Source organism: Antedon bifida, chromosome 10, assembly GCF_963402885.1.
Source record: "Antedon bifida chromosome 10, ecAntBifi1.1, whole genome shotgun sequence".
Classification (NCBI taxonomy): Eukaryota; Metazoa; Echinodermata; class Crinoidea; order Comatulida; family Antedonidae; genus Antedon; species Antedon bifida.
In genome coordinates this window covers 12,194,430-12,214,583 of record NC_136235.1, presented here as the reverse complement: position 1 = coordinate 12,214,583, position 20,154 = coordinate 12,194,430, and the positions used below count along the sequence as shown (strand labels likewise).

The 20,154-nt window shown below is 32.5% G+C and overlaps 1 protein-coding gene across 1 annotated transcript; it reads right to left on the bottom strand.

Annotated features, from left to right (window-relative positions):
• Window positions 1-378: 378 nt before the first annotated feature.
• LOC144853744 (cytosolic carboxypeptidase-like protein 5) lies at window positions 379-19,658 on the bottom strand. Its single transcript, XM_078711564.1, has 16 exons — window positions 19,480-19,658; window positions 18,879-19,172; window positions 18,043-18,214; window positions 17,541-17,698; window positions 16,898-17,075; window positions 15,733-16,730; window positions 15,039-15,174; window positions 13,960-14,144; window positions 12,704-12,906; window positions 12,086-12,306; window positions 10,729-10,818; window positions 7,576-7,661; window positions 7,082-7,284; window positions 6,214-6,268; window positions 1,860-1,944; window positions 379-1,491 (listed from the first exon to the last, which is right to left on the bottom strand). The coding sequence occupies exons 2-16, from the start codon at window positions 19,076-19,078 to the stop codon at window positions 1,396-1,398; spliced, it is 3,066 nt and encodes a 1,021-aa protein (XP_078567690.1). The 5' UTR covers window positions 19,079-19,172; window positions 19,480-19,658; the 3' UTR covers window positions 379-1,395.
• Between the last annotated feature and the right edge of the window lie 496 nt (window positions 19,659-20,154).

The following is a 20,154-nucleotide window of genomic DNA, read 5'->3' as shown; positions in this document are numbered from 1 at the left end:
GTCTAATAAATAATGTCACGAAAAACTAAAAAAGCTGTATACCATTTAAAAAAAAGGTTAATATAAATATTTGTATTACTATTAACAATCATGCACAAACATTAAAATATTTATTTTACAGTTGTTCACCAACCATAGTAGTTTAACTAAAATATAATAGTGTACAGTATTTACATTATAAAAGGTTAAAAAATATAGCTGTTATTTTCAAGCTAAAAATAGCAACACATGCTGTACATACAGTATAATATTGTATTTGGTTTCTATCTTAACAAATTCAAGTACCATTTAAAATAATTGGAATTTCTCTATAAAACAAAATATGTTTGTATTGTATATTACAAACACTCTTAAGATATTGGTAGTAAAAACATTTTTTTTGTTCTGAAAAAGGTTTATGGTAATTGATGTTATAAAATATAAGTTAAAAACAAAATGTCTGAAAACATTGGTCAAAGTACACATTATCTAGCAAAATGTATTATGACATAGATAAGATAAGCAAAAACAACAAGGTGGGTTGATAATTAGCCTAGTCTACACTAGCAAGCTTTACCAAATGTTTTTTGTGAACTTGTTTTGTTTGAGTTAGCAAACAAAACTTAGCCAGTGTAGACTAGGCTCAACAGATAATTAGTCTAAAGCTCTATCTACACTATCAAACTAGTTTTACAAAAAAATGTAATGTGCCTAAATATGGTAGTGATATGATATCATAGTGCCCATATATGGGCAAATCGCATAAAGTTTGATAGTGTAGACAGAGCTTAAATCAGAGTCTACATTAGAAAACTTAAAGTTTGCAAACTAGAGCAAACTCCGAGTTTGCCAATGCAGAGCAGTTGACAAACTCTAGCAAACAAAGGTTTGTGAGCTCAGCAAATAACAGTCTTTAAAGACATGTGATTCAGCATATGGCAGATTGCAAGTTTCATATTGTAGACGAGACAGGCACTGCACACTTCTACAAACAGATTATTCTTTACTGCCTGGCATTGTTGTAAGATCCACTAGCTGACATGACACAAACTTTGCTTAAAAATCAATCCAGAATCCAAGGTTTGATTCTTCTTTACTGCGTGGCATTGTTGTGAGATCTACTACCTGACATGTGACAAACTTTGCTTAAAAGTCAATCCAGAATCCAAGGTTTGATTCTTCTTTACTGCGTGGCATTGTTGTGAGATCTACTAGCTGACATGTGACAAACTTTGCTTAAAAGTCAATCCAGAATCCAAGGTTTGATTCTTCTTTACTGCGTGGCATTGTTGTGAGATCCACTACCTGACATGTGACAAACTTTGCTTAAAAGTCAATCCAGAATCCAAGGTTTGATTCTTCTTTACTGCGTGGCATTGTTGTAAGATCCACTAGCTGACATGTGACAAACTTTGCTTAAAAGTCAATCCAGAATCCAAGGTTTGATTCTTCTTTACTGCGTGGCATTGTTGTGAGATCTACTACCTGACATGTGACAGCTTTGCAAGCTTTCTGAAAGTAACAAAGCAATAAATAATGTTTTTTTATCCGACATAAAAATGAAATAACTAATAGAATCGAGAAAACTAATGGAATCGGCAAAAATAACATTATCTTGTTTTAGTTGTAGTTGGAACTAGAGTCCCTACTTCAGGACATCCCAGGGAAAACCCTTATTAAGAAGACACTTTGTGAAGTCCATATATGCATTGGCTCTGTTTTGTATGCCTTGAGAAAAATCTGTGACAAAACCCAGGATTTGAACAAATGACTCTAGGAATGGTAAACAAGCATGTTATGCACCAAGCTACAGTACCATTACCACTAAGTTAGAGTGACACTATGTATGGACTGCATAACCGCCATCTTAATAAACTAACCTCATTAAATGAATGGGTTTTGTGAATACGCCCTAATTGAAGCTTCCTGATATTGGTTCCTTTGGTTGAAGCTCCGATGCTCCTCCTACATAAAACACAAAATAAAAAAATTATTTATAATACACGACCATGCTCAACCCTATTCGAATTTATTTGCGAGACAGAATGGAAAGATACAACTTTCTACTTTGATAAAGTTGATCGCAGTGAGAACTACAGAGTACCTAACTTTTTTTTATATTTAAGAAGAAGATATATGTTTGCTTGACATATAACATATCACAGCAAACTTTTAAACTACTTGCTATCATTACTTAGACTAATTGTTTCTTTTATGTTGTTATTCCTTTGATTTTTTCCATACCTATATTCCAGCTCTCAGGTACACTATATGTGCCAAAATGTTTATACCATATTATTATGTTATTATTATTATTACACTGTAGTTTTCAATTATGAGATACACACTATAACTGAATATCATCTTTTTTTTAACACGGCCAGAAGGCATTGGAGCTAAGACACTGTTCTAGATACCAAATACATCATCACAATAGTTTCATTCAGATACAGTAGTTACAAATATTTACACTGCACAAAACAGAAAGAATCGTAAAACATTGCTCTCCCAGGATATTTAGATTATAATTGTTTGAGTAGAGGTATTGTATCACCAATGTTGCCTCATCACCTCTAGGGAAATAATAGACAGTTGAATGAACCTTTATAAGGAACCCTTTAACAAAACCAGTGCATTTATCTATTTAGTCAGTGCTTCGAAACTCTTGTTTTTGTGCTTCATAAATTCACTATCAAAGATACCTGCTTTAGGGCAGGTTTCTAAATGTAGTTTCAAACCTTTGCGGTTATTTTGATACCCCATTGATACCGCAAATGTGTAACCAACAGATTCACAAATTATCTCTCTCGTTTAATATAGATAACCATAATAACAATTATTATTTTTCTGGTATATAAGTCAGGGTGTGACACTACCGATTGGCACCTTTAATATTGAAAACTAAAAACTATGAGTTTCAGAACCAAATACTCAAAAGACTAAAATATATTTCCTACTCTTTAAAATGTACGCCTGATTTCCAAATTTGTGAAGAGTTTGATTATATGTGATTTGTTTTATTATATTCTTAAAGCTCAGTCTACACTATCAAACTTTATGTGACAAATAAATGTTCCATATATGGACATGATGATGTTATATCACTACCATATTTGGGCATATCACTACCATATTTGGGCACATCACTAGTTTGATAGTGTAGATATAGCTTAAGGGCTGAATTTACATACAAGAAATACAGCTACATTTAATATCAAATAGGATTTTGATTTAAATTCTATGTCATTGTTCTGTGATTAATTACCTTTAGCTACACAGCCCTATTGTATGCTATGAATTAAACACTGTTCCTTTCATCCCATAAATTAAATCTTACAAAGCTTGCACTAGGAGAGGATTTATATTTATGAATTTTAAAAGCGTGGTTTTCTTTTTATTTTAATATAAACAACATTAGTGGATTTACCATTATTATTAATACTATAATATTATCATTGAAGATATTATTATCAGTTAAGTTTATAATAGAATAGAAGATATATATTTATATAATATGCTTTATTAATGCTTTCCATATTTGATATTAAGTAAGTTGTTAGTATTATAATACAGTTCTAGCTTTAGTTTGTGATATTAATAATTATTATTCAATGCATTTATTGTCAAGAGATAAATAATAATATAATGTTATATTAGTCAGATGTTTGACCTAACATAATTTTACTGAAAAACAAGTAAAACAAGAGTTTGGCAAATTTAATGCAAACTAGTTCTACTTCGTAGAAGAAACAATTATCATCAATACGATGTTATATATATATTTATATGTTTTATTTATTATATTGCAAGCAACATTAAGCTCTGTCTACACTATCAAACTAGTTTGACAAAAAAAGTGTGATGTGCTCAAATATGGTAGTGATATTCCCAAATATGGTAGTGATATGGCATCATCATGTCCATATATGGGCACATCACATTTTGTTGTCACATAAATGATAAAGTTTGATAGTGTAGACAAGGCTTTATAATATAACATATCCATTACACATTTTACCACATGAAGTAGTTCCGAAAGTTAGAAAACAGTAAAATATTTTGTCTCAAGTCCACTGACAATCAGAGCCATATACATTGTCATAAAGATAGCTTCTCACAGTTTCTTATATCATCATGCAAGATCTATTAGGGAGCTTATGAATGATTTGCAAAGACCTAATATGTATGCATACTGTGTCTTTGGTGGTCTTTTGGACCTAGCATCCACCAAAACTGTGTCAAGGAAAATGAAACTAGTTCCTCGGTTGTCGCAAATTAAAAGCTCCCTAATTTATGTTAGCAGAGTACACTTTTTGGATACCATAAATAATTCAAGTTTAAGAGTAATAGATTTTTGACAGTTGGCATATATACTTGAAAGGAGATTGAGTGCAAAAACAGGGATATGCCAGTTAACATAAAATTTTACTGTGAATACTTTTGTATTAAATGAAAAATTAATTGTTAAAATTCTACTGAGTAAGAAACTTTGATAAATAATAAGGTGTCAAAGGATGTATTAAAAATATTGAAAAAGCGATTTAAATTAACCCGTTTACACTGCCAAGTTAAAAATGTGTGTACCTTTTTTTTTACACAAGTGTCAGAGAATGGCATGGCAACTTTCATAGATTTTCTTTCAATATTTGAAATACTGCGTCTCATACATTGACGGAGATCTCTAGTGCTGTTACTATAATTTATTTTAATGTTACTAAAAAATTAAATAATGCTCAGTTTTAATATTAATGATAATCTCATCAGGGAGTTCAGTTATCTGGGTAATTATAGGCAATTTCCTACAATTCTGCATTTCTACATTACAACTGGTACATGAGTTACTCAATCACTGGCAGTGTAAAAGGGGTATAAGTAAGCATGATATGCATTATACAACAGATTTTAAATGCCTGTTCAGTTACTTTACTTGCCATACAGGCCATAGTCTGGCTGCCGATGTGACAATCGTAAAACTGGAAGTGTTGGCTCTTCGCTGTAAAAGGGTCTATATATTAACAAATTTGATTTGTTAACAATTTTCTTCATATACCAAACTATAAAACTTAACTTTTGAATTCATATAACCTACCATTAAGCACTGGGGCTTTCATGTTTGTATAAGTTCAACTTCAATAAACTATGGTGGATTGAAAAGTGTTTCTCAATACCAAACTATTCGTTTGTTAATCTGTAGTAGTTAAGACTAATGTTTATTCATGCTATGTTAATTATTATAAATCTAATAAATACATCCTTCCCATCATGCTTTAGCAACAAACAACTACAAAATAGCTGTTTGCATGGTATTTATGATTATTTTATACTGTACCAGTGCCGAGGAATTTAGTACTCTGAGATAATTTCTGATCTTATCCAATCTTAAGAAAATGTACAAAAGCAAGAAGAAAAAACTTGATAATGAAATAATGAGCAGGAAGTGATGTTATATAATGATACAACGATTATATGATACGATGATGATATAATGATACGATGATGATATGATTCGATGATGAAATATTGATATGATGATGATGAAATATTGATATGATGATGATGTAATGATATGATAATATAATGATATGATGATATAATGATACGATGTTGGTATGATACGATGATGATATAGTGATACGATGATGATATAATGATTTGATGATACAATGATACGATGTTGGTATGATACGATGATGATATAGTGATACGATGATGATATAATGATACGATGATGATGGTAGTATGATACGATGATATGATGCAATGATGATATAATAAGATGATGATGATGATATGATACGATCATGGTATAATGATACAACGATGATGATGATATGGTAATGATGATATAATGATACGATGATGATATAATGATACAATGATGATATGATACGATGATGATATAATGATATGATATAATGGTACGATGATGATGGTATAATGACAAAGACTATGATGATATGACAATGATAATGATGGTAAGAATAATAACAATGACAATATGATGGCGATGATGATAATAATAACGAGGATGATGATGACAATTGTGATGATGTCAGTGATAAAAATATGAAAATAATTAGATAATGGCGATAATAATGATAATGATATTGATGACAAGGTTTATAAACAAAATATAAAGAAGTTAAAATAAAAATAATAATGACTTTAAATAGTATACACAAAATTGAGGTAAACAAATAAGATGTAATTCAGTTTTTAAAACATTTAACCTACCTTCTTGGTACTTTCTTGCCAGATTTTGATGCAATCTTCGAATACATTTTGGAACCTGAAAATGGTAGTGGCAAATTAGATTACATGCATTATTAAAAAAACATAATGATAATATTTGATATAATAATGATATCTATTGAATTAATTCATTATCAATATCATTCAATTCATTCACTAATATATTCATTCAACATTCATTTATTTAGTTGTTTAATCTGTATATGCAAATTTAATACAAGTTACACAGATTAGGGTTAATAATACAGTAGTATATAAATTCAACCGTTATGCATAATTTTATTTAATCAGCGATCTTTGGCATGTTATTTTAGATGGTACATACACAACAGGCATATTCAATGTATTCAGAACATCTTGATCTATTACTGTTTAATAATTAATCATAATTATTATGTTTAAACATGTACTGTTAACTTTCAAAAAGGTTGAAAGAATAAGTTTTGAATATGAATAAGTCACTCTAAAATGTCTTTCTTTTATAACAAATGAAAAATTTAACTATATTTCTTATCTCCAAGGGTCAATTTACACAGAAAAGCAGTATCGGTAACAGAAATATAGAATGTATGATATTCCTTATGACTATTTTCCCACAATGCAGAGCGGACGGGCGGTTTCTGTACAGGATAGATACAGATTCTGGGACTAGCTACACGGTTTTCCGCTTACCGTTGCCGCTCGTCTGTGTAAATTGGCCTTAAGTAGTAGTTTGTATTTTTAATTATCCCCCTTTCACATTACTTAGCAATCTCCAGGGTGCACACCATACAAAACGCAGGTGTCCCACTGTGTGTAAACTCCAGCTAAGCAATGTGAAAGGGGTATCAGGTACAAAATGGACACTTACTTATGGATGGAGTTGGATCGGAGAAGCTGTCTGTCTGCCCATATGATTTAACTCGTCTTAGTCCCACCTGCTTCTTTTCAGTTTCACTGTCCGTTTCTTCACTAACGCCTCTTTGTATGTTTAGTTTACGGGTTGGGCTCAATGAAGCCGATCTCTTTTTTATAATTACTGATTTTTTCGTTCGTCGTTTTGGTGGATCAGTCCTAAAGATAATTTTAAAAGAAAGTTATTAATGATTGAACAGAGAAATTTAATAAAGCTCTGATTTACGTCAAAATGGAAACCAAACATTAAAGCAAATCAATAAACTATTCATCATCCTTGAAAACATTATTCACTATTCCAATCTTAAGCTCTGTTTACACTATCAAACTAGTTTGACAAAAAAAGTGTGATGTGCCTAAATATGGTGGTAACAGGCCCAACTATGGTAGTGATATGACATCATCACATCCATATATGGGCACATCACATTTAAGCAATATCATGCATACCTGGGATGATCTAGATTTGTGTAACTCTTACAGTTGGATGGCGTAAACAATGGCTTCTGAACTTGAGGTATTCGCAAACCAGGAGACTGAAACAGTAAGTTTATATTAATTATTTTAGCTATTTTGTTATACAGTATATACACAAACAGACATAATAAAAACAAAGAGAAAAAATGTAGTACTGAACATTGTCAGCCTAAAACACAGTAAAGAATCTAATACAGTAGGGACACCTCTATTTTGAGGATACTTTCCCACAAAACGAGGAGCAATGTATGTTTTAACACTACGGCCAACCCCTATTCCTGGGACACCTCTATTAAGGAATTTTGAATGTGCCAAATGGTTGATTCAGCACAGGGAAGAACTCTTCCCTGATTCAGCACTATTAAAGATGTATTGTCCCCCTGAAAAAATAATTGAGTCGGAAAAAAATTATTTACCTGAAAAAACTGTAATTTAAAGCAAAAAATAGGTTGCCAGCCAATGGGTTTTTGATTGAATTTAACTAAAACTTATTTTGTCATTTTATAAGTGAAAACATTATTTTTTCAGGTTTTTTTTCTACAGAAGTGATTAATAATTTATTAATCTTCATTTTTCAAGTTTTTGGGGGACAATACATATTTAATGGGACAATACATCTTTAAGGGGACAATATTTTTACAATTTTACAATTTATATCACAAAAACAACAAAAAAAAGATATGTTTATTATAATAATAATTATTATATTTTTTGTATTATATTAATACAATAAATCATAAGATTTATGATGCTTTCTTTGTTTGACGGTTTTCAGTGGTGAATTTTAGGGGTACCTCTATTCAGGGGACACCGCTATTAAGGGACAATTGATTAGATCGCAAAGTTGTCCCTTAATAGGAGTTCTACTGTATTACTACTACTAATGAAAATGTCATTTAAAAAAGACTGTACAATGATATTTGTAATCAATATTGCCAATAAAAAGTTATCAGTTATCAATGAAAAACTACATTATATCTCACAAAACTATGCACAAGAACAGAGCGATACAGTATTATTATTCTGAGCATGACGATAGAAATTCAATGCATTGCTGATTAACTACAGTGTTTGAGCTGCTAGGCAAGGATTTTTGTTTTCCACTGGGCGAACTTATTCGCACAAAATGTTAGCTTATATGCATGCATATTTATATTTCTTCCAAATCCCTTTCTGCGACAAATTCTACTTCTTTGAGGTTTTTTCCTTAAAGGTGTAGCGCATTATTAGGGGGCTTTCAATTTGATGACCGACCTAGGTCAGGTCAAACAATGACCTAGAAACCATCAAACCTGTGTCAAGGTAAAGAGCGAGGATACATGTCCCAACAATCCAGCATGCACAATGAATTAATATGACATACTTTGGTCATCGTAACTTATAAGGTCCTTATATTTTCCTAGTGAAAAACAGGCTTTATCACATATGTATATAAATAGTCTAAAATGATGATATACTGAATGACTGAAAATAAATTACCTGGAATTCTATCATCTGCAGAGGGCAGCAGAAAATAATAATTAACAGTAAAATTTGAAAAAATAGATAGACACTTTACAGTTAGAAAAACAAAATTGAAAGTGCAAAGAATAAACAATGAAAAAGTATTTTAAAAATACTGGACGGCATGTGATTGTGTACATCTAAACTACTTAACTTAAGTAGTTAAAATATTTGTTGCAAATAGATAAATTTATATAGAGAACTTCCGTTCTATGGTGTTCATTTAAAATGAAATATAATAGCTAGTAAATGTTTATTGGTAAACAGAGTAAAGTAGTTTACAGTAGGTAGGTAGGGCTATTACAAACACATACTGTACTGATATAAAAGAATACTATAAGCATAATAAGGGTGTACATTTATTACTTATGAGGTAACCACATAATAGGCGAATTCAGACAATGTGGTCTTTGATAATAAAGTAGAACCGAAAGTTATGCCACCAAAGGCTGTATGTAAATATGGGATCCATAAAATCCCATAGATATATAATAGCTAAGGCATGTTTTGTTTACCTTACTTAGGCATAAAAACATACAGTTTTTAGGTCTTATTAAAAATCCAGCATAACATTTCTTCAAAATGTTCCAATCTCTTCCTTTAAATAATGTAAAATGCATTCTGAAACCAGATATTTTTCACCAGCCTAAGGGTGTTCCGTTTTGAAATAATTGACTGCACTTTGTTTATCTAGTGACTAATATACTGTGGGTAAACAGACAGTACACAATGATTCTACAAACTTATTATGTACTGCACAAACATAATATACAGAGGTGTGTATAGTGTATTTTAAAGTAACCTAGCAGGAGGTCTCAAGGCTCTATTGAATTGAATGACAATATGTCAGACAGTATGGTCTATGTTGTTTTAATTTATAAAAAAAAAGTTTATTTGTTTATTTTGTGATGTCGGTAAAAATATAAATGATTTCAAAAATGTACACTGTATTTGCATAAGACCTGGTATAAGAAACCCCACAGGGCGCACTTTATATTGAATTAATGTCTAAGTTAAAGTGTAAGTTAACCTTGTCTAAGGGTAGGCCTAATAAAGAGTGCAATGGGTCCTCTTTTTCAGATAACATTGCTATTGTGCAGATGATCTGCCTTTATTGACACAAGAACCAGTTTTCGCACAAGCATATTTAGAATCGCAGAATACTAACCGCACTGTTTGATGGTTGCATTAAATTTAAACCATTACACTATGCACACACTAGTGAGCTTTCATTTAATGCCGTTGATAGACTGTGCAGCTATCGAGTTAAAAAGTCATTCTGTGCACTCTAGGAAACATTTCATCATGCACAGGAATGACAGTTGATGACTCTATAGCTGCATTAGTCTAGTTGCGCTTTGTGAGAGGTCTATTATGACTATTATTAACCATGTGAATCCAAACCTTGTGTGTACAATGATTGAGAGATAGGAAATTAGCTCACATTTATAATAATATGAGTAAAGGAGTTTTTTGTTATCATGGACTATTTCTTATTTGTCATTGATACAAAAACATATCAAGAATAAAAACTATTCACTTTACTAACCAATTAAAAGAAATTGTTACCGAGAAATATATAAATAAAAATGAATTATTAATGAGGTGCCAAGCTTAACTTACCGTTGTCGAGAGCTGCATAGGCACTCGGCCGACTGGTTCGTTCCTGTCAGCAATTTGTGGCATCGTACTTGTGTTAGGTGGTGAAAAGGACTGATTGAGTGATGTGCAAGTTTAAGACACACATGGAATTGATTAGTGAAAAATGAGAAAAAATTTTTAGTTTAGTTAAATGACTAAAGCAAAAACTTAAGCCACAATCGCACTGGACTTGTTTTAGTAAAAATCGTAACACTCGTGAGGGTGTGTGGCGCAGAGTGTTGGACATTGGATTACTGATCATACTTGATTGTATCCTTAGACAAGATACTTTACTTACATTTGCCTCTCTCCACCCAGGTGTATAAAATAGTTACCTGGTTAGATCAAGACACAACTTTTCGCTGATTACTAGCTGCATTATGGGAGTATGTTTCGATATGTGTTTGATCCAAAAAATGACTGGGGTAATAATGTGTGTTGTAAAGCACCTTTGAGCATGATTATTCATGAAAAGGGCATTATAGAAATGTAGTAATTATTATTATTATTAAAAGTCATACCATTGTCAATACATGGACTTTCTAGGCTTGTTGAGATTTTCCAGTCATGGTAAGACTTGCGAACAGTGAAAACAAAAAGCACTCGATAAGTTCCATCGAGTGTTAACGTTGGTACTGGATATTTTGGCTACATGAAAGTTGTATTAGGCAAGCGGGACACAGCGAAACTTATTGTGTGGCTCAGTAAGTCAGAGAAAGTTACAGGGCTGTCTGCATGGTTAATATTGTAAAACTATGAGGTCTGTAAGTATTGCCAAAAAAAGTCCAGTGCAGTTATGGCTTTAGGTAGGCAAGGAATGAAAGAATGTCAGACAACAGAAAGGTACCGTCTGTTAATAATTTAACTTAATTGTTCAGGTGTACAAAATTCTCCAAATCAAAAACCTCATCTTTCAGAATAGAGAATGTGGTGCCACTGTGCATTGGTCATCAAAGCAATTATCATATAAACTGATGAGTGTGCTGATGGTATGACCTGCAGTAACCTTTAGGAGCATGAGCAGCAGGGATGTACAAATGTACAAAGCTATTAAATCATAATACAGATTTCTCTTTCTCTTCTCTTCAAGTGAATTCGCATTTTATTAATCTCTGTCTACACTATCAAACTTTATGTGACAACAAAATGTGATGTGCCCATATATGGACATGATGATGTCATATCACTACCATATTTGGGTACATCACCGTTTAGATAGTTATTCAAAGCACCACTGAGTGAATGTGTAGTGTAGAGGTCTACAAGAAACAAACATAAAGAAAGATCTGTATTATATACATGAAAATGTTAGTATTTTTAAAAATCTAATGGTAGTTACCAAATTTGGCTGTTTAAACGCTAAACTTCCCAAGTTATCAAGCGGTTTCCCTTCTGCATTCAATATGTTATTAGAATTTAGCGCTCCAACAGTCAGATGATCTGATTGGCTACTGTTGCAGTTGTTTAATTGGTTGGAAGTTTCAGTTACGTTGTTGTCAGATAAGCTGCTAGTGGTGATTGTATTTGTCATCTTTTTTCGATCTAACATCAAACGATAATCTAAGATAAAATTATGAAAACATCTTTGATAAAAATTATCATGATAATTATAGTAATTGGAAAAGGTCTACATAAGTATATATATTTTATTAAAATATATATTTTTTTTTTGCTAGTATCGTATTCATTAATTTTATTGTATTTTTTATTTTCTTTTTCATATGTATGCGAAATGGAAAAAAGGCAGTGAGCTTTCCCAATTTATATTGTAACAACTATATATTACGTATCTTCTTTGTCGAAATAAATGTGAATATGAATGAACATAGTTGTAAGCACTATTTTAAAAAATTTATTTCTAGAAAGTTACTTGTAAATTAATCCTTATGGATCCAAATAAAAATTTTTCAATATTCAATTTTTTTTTATTATTAGTGTTCTTTTTTCATCCTAATACCTCTAACTGGAGCTAAAGTCCTCACGTTGCCTGTTTTCTTCAGATTGTTAGATATAGAATTGAAGCTGCCGGTTGAATTCCGTGCGAGATTACTAGACGTAAAGTTAAAACCAGCTGAGCTACTCTTAGATAGACTTTTATGCTCCACATTGGAGAGCTTGTGTCGGTCCTGGAAGTTTGTTGTTGCTACTGTTGCCACAATACTATAAAAGTATAAAATGTAATAAAAAAAAGATTTAAATAATGTTTAAAGACTTGTGTACACTATCAAACTTTATGTGACAAAAAAATGTGATGTGCCCATATATGGACATGATGATGTCATTTCACTACCATATTTAAGCATAGCACTACCATATTTGGACACATCACGCTTTTTTTGTCCAACTAGTTTGATCGTGTAGACAGAGCTTAATACATATTTAGGGGATAAACAAGTTGTACACTTATTCAGTACAGATTTATTTTAGTTAATTCAAACTCAAACACACCAATTTAGTTCTTTAATTATATCCAACTGTTATTCATCTCAATCTCATTTTTTTTGGATTGTTTGGAAGACAACAAGCAGTTAAATGGAATGGTTTATTTTGGCTTTTTTTATAAGCGGAATTTAAGTTTTATTATAATATAATTTGTTTTGCGTGAACAGCTTTATTAAAACTACAAAATGGTCTTATTTAAAGTTTGGTTTTATTCATCTTTATTTTTCATGTTTTGTGATACAATACCTTGTTAATAATACAAGAAAATTGACAAGAGAATTTGAATTTAAGTTGTATTTAAATAAAGCTCAATTTAGCTCAAATTACACTTCAGGGAATAAGTTCATCGATATACACTGTAGAATTAACAGCTTCTTTGTTTTTATGTAAATCAAGAAAAAAGAAGGTACAATGCAAAAAAAGTTTAGTAATATTACTGTACCATTCAAATCAAAAGGAGTTGGGAAGTCGAGTGGTTAGGACACTTGACTGTCTTGTCATACAGAGAGACCTGGGTTCAATTTCCGATAACTCCCAGTCTACTCAGCTGCAAGTACCTGGTTGAAAATACTAGGGAGGATAATGCGGCGTGGAAAGGAACTGGCCACCCTACCACTGGCCACCCTACGCTTAAGTGAAATCAGCTCCTACTAACAGCTCATTACCATGTTCAGAATTGAATACGGGACCTTTACCTTTACTATTCAAATAATTATATTAAAATATTTTAATTATACATATAAATTGTGTACCCAGACCCATTGTACTTACCCAGATGTTTTTGATATGACACGGTTCATTTTCTTAGGCAGTGATGGTGCACCTCGTGAGCTGCGTAAATACTTTTGAACCCAAGTGCGCATACCATGTACGCTTTGGTATTCTGTAGAAGCTAGTCTTGACCAGGGATTTGTGTCAGTCATATCAAGTGCTGATATTGCCACTGCTTTGCCAACCTGTATATATATATAAATATTATTCTAATTTCTAGTTTTAACTTTGAGAAATAATCTTGAGCTTAATGAAGCACAAGGTAAATTCATTTTAATTTATTATTATCCACTAACCAAACAAGAACAATGAGTGAGTGAGTGAGTGGCCGAGCGGTTAAGACAGTGGAACCGTAATTACGTAGCCATAACATCGGCAGGAGTTCGAGGCTCACTCACTCCATGGTTCTGGTGGTAGAACGAGTCTTCTCGGATAAGGACTATAAACCGTAGGTCCAGTGTACACTCGTGTGCACTTTAAAGAACCTAGTACATCTTTCGAGACGAGTAGGGGGTTACCCCGGTGTATTAGTACATCACAGCCACTGATCACAAACTGGGCCCTCTGGGAGACCAGTCTTTGACTGAAGAGGTTACCCAGTATAAATATATATTTCAATCAATCAATTCAATCAATTCAATCAATCAACAAAACATGTCTTATTTTGTTCTTACTAAAGTAAGGCTTTTAGTTAAGTACCAAGTAGGGTGAAGCCAAACTTATTTATGTATTTTTACTTTTGGGTATTCTTCAATATGTTTCTTTCTCAGTTACTAATTTTACATTATTTATTATTCATAAATAAACATAACAATTAGGACAAACGCTATGTATTATATATTCTTGTACATACCGTCAAAACTTTTTCATTTATGTTGTTTTGTATGAACTGTACATACAAATAAACAGGTTCGATTTTTATTCATGCATTATAGTCAACAAAATTCTCTCAATTTTTACAAAAAGTTGAGCCTGTAATAGTACCCTTAATCATTGAAATGGGGGAATATACAATCAACCAATTAAATTGCATGAATATTTTTGTTATTTTTCAAGCAATATACAGTACATTTTCCTACCTCTTCAAAATGAGCAATGGTATACTTAGGTGGGAAGCCAGCTACAGGTGGTGGGGTAGCTCGGCCGTTGTCGCATGCAGCTGGTGAAATTGAATTCATAAAGCGTCCACAGTTGTAATTGCACTCCAGTGTATAGCTGAAATATACAAATATGAAATTAAAATTTGTTATTAAATATACTGTAATGAAAAGCAATTAATTTTATCAACCCTAAAGTATTTCTTAACACATTTAGCATGTTAATGTAACCTATGATTGAGTATAACCTGTGATCGTATACAGGTAGTGGTAGTAATCAATCACACAGACTCTTGAAATCCAACTATAAATACAACACTGTATTTGGTTCTTGCAACATAACAGTCTAAAAACATCCCACCCACGAGGTCTCACTCTGAACGCCCTCTGAGTGATGTTCGCTTATATGCTTACATTAACACCATAGCTACAGTAAAGGTAAAATTGTACATTCCTTACCCAGTTTAAGCATTACTAATCTCTCAGAACGCACCCTACGAAGCCACTTGATCCTATTTCACACACCCACCCACCTAGACTCATTTTAACACAGTACCCACCTACTAACTCTAGGTACCTGAAGTAATTTTTCCTACACTTCTCTAGCTACACCACTGACCCATGAATTTTTTAAAGCAAACCCAATCTTTTTGTAGCTGCAGTACATTTTGTTTACCTGTGTATTATTCCTGTTGCTTTATACATAGCGACTCTTCCGCTACCTTCTTTTGACATCCCATCTCGTTTATCTTTGGCGTACATATTCCTCTCGGAGAAATTACATCCATCAAAATCAAAATGGGCTGTGTTCATGGATATAAGCTTTGGGTATAGTAAATTTTCAACTTGTTTTTCCTCTTCCTCGAAATGATTACCATAAATAAAACAGCCACGTTTCGAGGCGTGGCCGTGTAGGTCAACATAAAATGCAATTCCACTCTCATTTGGTGGTATAGAAAGTGCGGTGTCTTCATTAATTATATCATTAGTGATACTACTGGATTTTGCTACATCAATCTGTATATCAGTAGAACTGTGTTGGACATCAGATAACATACTATCTGTGCTTTTTGTTGGACTGGATATTGTGTCTAGCACACTTGAGGCTGCAGATGTTTGGAGCGTTTCTTCCGACTTGACCCTGTTTAGCACGATATTAGTAGTTTCAACAGATTGCGAGATAGGGGTTGAGGCTGATGTTTCAAGGTCAACAACCTCAGCAGTGTCTGGTATATTATTATGAGCACCTACAATAGCATTTGGTGTGTTCATATCTGGACGGCATAATTCTGGAGCATCTTGTAAAACATTTAGTTTCTCATTGTCTTTTGAATTGCACTGTTTATCTTTAATTATTGCATGTGAATCTTTTTTACATAAGCGTGAGTTCACATGGTGATGAATGAAAACAGACTTAGCTGCAAAGATTGTGGGATGCGTTTCAAAGTGTGGATCAGTGTAAACCCGGTTTAAGTTGACACCTCGCTGATCTGTTCGGTAGTGGCCACGCATTACACCATCTGGGTTTAGTAACGGTATAAGCTTGAAGACATATTGTTTACGTAGCTGTATGGCTCGTGGATCAGTTGAACGAAGAATGAAGTCTAGAAATCCATTAAATACAAAACTTGCAGGGGTTTCACCAGGATGGACACGGCTACTAAGAAAGAATACCTAGATAAAAGCAAAAAAAGTTACTGTACATCAAACAAATACGTCTGAGACATGGTAGGTTGTCAATTTGGATGTTATGTGTTTAAGAGGTTAGGTCAGGTTTGATTGAAGTATGCTACTTGTACATCATATCTGGACATGTTGAAAATGGTGTATCAAATATTTACCCGCTTCTTTTCAAATACACAGGCACGTGGTGTATGTATATCTGGAAACAAATTTGTTAACCTAAGCTCTCTTTTGTTCGTAATGCCATGATGTGAAGTGATAGTGATCAGGTCTACTCGTAGCTTGTCCAGGCTGTGGCATAACAGTTCTCGATGGTAGTAGATATCGTCTGCTAGGCTAAATAATATAAAACAGTTTACTTTAAATAATGCAAAAGTTTCTAATGCCAAATGCTTTAACCTGCACACAGTACAGAGTTTGTAAGTTGGCATGGAAAAATCTTTCTACAGTTCTGTCTACACCTTCAAACCAGTTTGACAAAAAAAGTATTATGTGCCCAAATATGGTAGTCATATGCTTAAATATTAGTAATGATATGATATTATTATGTCCATATATGGGCACATCACATTATTTTGTCACATAAAATTTAACAGTGTTGACAAAGCTTATGACTATGGAAGAAAATAGATTTGGTGGAGGCATTTAAATACATCAGTCATCGATATAAATTTGATTTCTCTTTCACACAGAGAAGGCTTGAGAGGCCATTCATTAAACATTTATAAAAGGTAGGCAAGGATACACTTATTACATAATATCACAATAATGATAAATATTTATAAAAGCGAAATAACTCACTTTTTATTCACTGGTTGTTTACTAAATCGACATTCAATTGCTTCAAACTTCTGCTGGTATTCCGTGTACGAAAATGGATAACAAAACGCAAAGTAAACGCTTGAGAATCGGTGCTCAAAACGATACGTAAATGATAAAATAAACTGACCATCAACATTCTATAAAAAAAATTATAATTTAAATCATTATATGTAATGATTCCTTTTTTTAAATACTCAATTCACGTCTGTAACAAATTGTTACAATGATGTCTTGTGGGTTACAATGCTTTCACATGCTAATTGTTTCTGTGTATATTGTGTAATCATCATGTAAAAAACTCATTAAAAAGATACTGTATGCAGGTAAGCATACTGCTGTATACATTGATGTTTTATTCATATGTGTACCATCAAGGTAACAATTTACTGATAGTTACAATACGCTACATTTTGTAAGAGTTTTGTATGTGAAAGTGATATTATTAGTCATACAATAGCAAAATATTTATACAATATTTTACCTCAAATGTTGGTCTTTCTCTGATACGCTCCCATTTTGGTTTCTGTGGAAGTACCTTAACCATGGGTGTCATGCCTTGGTTGTAGAGTTTCCCCTGCCGATTCATATTCATTATGTTTATCTTGATCAGCTTGTTCATTGGTCCTCCTTTCACAGCGAAATGGAACCATGATCTGTAAAACAATTAATGTACTTCTATTAAAACAATGACAATCTTTGATTGAAGGCATTGTTTCCAGATGTAGCTCAAATATTGCTATTCCAATAATATATACTTTTGAATGAGGACATATTATGTTTCATCATTACCAAATATTATTGCTATTCGAATAGTCACATTTTTAATGACAAAATGTCAATAGTTATACATATTCAATGACAAAAGGTCAAATGTCAAAATAATGCCTGGGCATATTAATGTACTAAAATATTCTCTTGTTAAAGCATAAACTAATTCCTTGATATTAATCAAGCATTGCCGCTGACCTTGCTATGTAATTGTAAATAACAATTTTAATTAGTTTATATCAGCTGCTGCCTTTACGCATTTTTTCGAGAGCTTTTCCAACTTTCGTAAGTCCTTGATTGACGCTGAGGTGTTTAAGGTGATGTCGTGAATAATATTGCCGTAAAGCAGCAGCTGATATAAACTACTTAAAAATTAAAAACTTTCGTTTGTTTCCAACATAAACAATACAATTCATTGAAACAAAATGTTATTATAAAATTTAACCTTATGTAATGAATTTGATTAGGTTTTGAAGAATACTACAGATTGAAACTGAATATTATTGCCATGTTTTTATAACAAAATTAAATGATTTATTTGATATTCACCTATTTCCATTTTCAAATTCTGTGCCTTCACAGTCAGGTGATGTCCATACTTTAAATTCATAGTCTGGAACTGGAGTTAGATCACCAACCCTAGAAATGATGGCAGTATCCTCATCTTCATTTGACACTCGCTCCACACGAGCTAAATTTCCCGAATCAAATTTGGAGGTGAAGAGAAGTCCTCCAGATCGACACTCCATTTTCCCCTCTAATTGATGGTTATTAAAGAATGAATCAAAAACAAGAAGATGATTGATGCTACATTTTCAGGAACTTGTGGAGTCTCTCACTTCCCTTTCCTCCAATCTGTAAGATATTGTAAAGTCAAGATTTCTTCTCAATAATAAACCTAGGCCTAGCCTATATAGACTTGGAAGAGAGAGTGAAAATAACTCTGTTTTTGCCGTAGGTTCACCTCACTCAGCAGGGAACCTCTAACCAACCATGCACTGTTGCAGAGTTTGACAGATGACTTCACACTTTTGCTCCACTCAATTAAAACATTTTTATCTTGAGCGTGGATCTGTATTGTATGCCTAAATACGAACACCCTGAATACTAGGCCTAGACTACTACTAATTCCCAAGAGTAACTACACTACTACTTACGCCTTCACCCTCCTGTTAGAACAGTATGCTGGGCCTAAGCTAGGCTGATGGATGCTACACTAACAAAACAATGGACGGCGTCAAGGCCACATCGAAGGCTAGCAAGTCAATAGGAAATGAAAAGAATGCGATAGCCGGCCTAACAAAACAATACAAAAAATACGGGTTTAGGCGCTACTGCAATTTAAAAATTACGTATGCATATAATCACTGTCAAGTGAAAAATTTTATCTCTACTTCCATAAATATTTCGCTTTTTTAAACTTGGTCTTTTGACGAAAGAAATTTCAAGAGGCAATTTCAAGTTGCTTGGTTAAAAAAAACAGACTGCTATGGTTGCAGTCACTTGACCTAAATACTTGTTTTCAATTGGTCAATTTAGTAATCCACTAATCCATTCAATCATTTCTATTGGTTGATTACAAATAAAGTTACTGTAGTTTTTTTAGGATAGACTTTTTTTTATGCGTAATTTTGTTTAATAAATTTAATTCATTTGAATAAATTATTGAAGGGATATCATCTTTTCATAGTTATATTATTTTTCTTCATTTCATTTAAATTAGTATTGCTTCATAAGTTAATTTATTAGGGGTATCCCTTAAGGTCGAACTTAAGTCACAGTGTTTTGGTACATATGAGTATACTGCTGTAACTTTATTTAATAT

Coding starts and splice junctions, on each gene's coding strand:
- LOC144853744 (XM_078711564.1), bottom strand. CDS start 19,078: ATGGAGTGTCGATCTGGAGGACTTCTCTTCACCTCCAAATTTGATTCG. Junction 18,215..18,878: donor GAATTTGAAAATGGAAATAG/GTGAATATCAAA, acceptor ATTGTTTTACAG/ATCATGGTTCCATTTCGCTG. Junction 17,076..17,540: donor AAACAACCAGTGAATAAAAA/GTGAGTTATTTC, acceptor TATATTATTTAG/CCTAGCAGACGATATCTACT.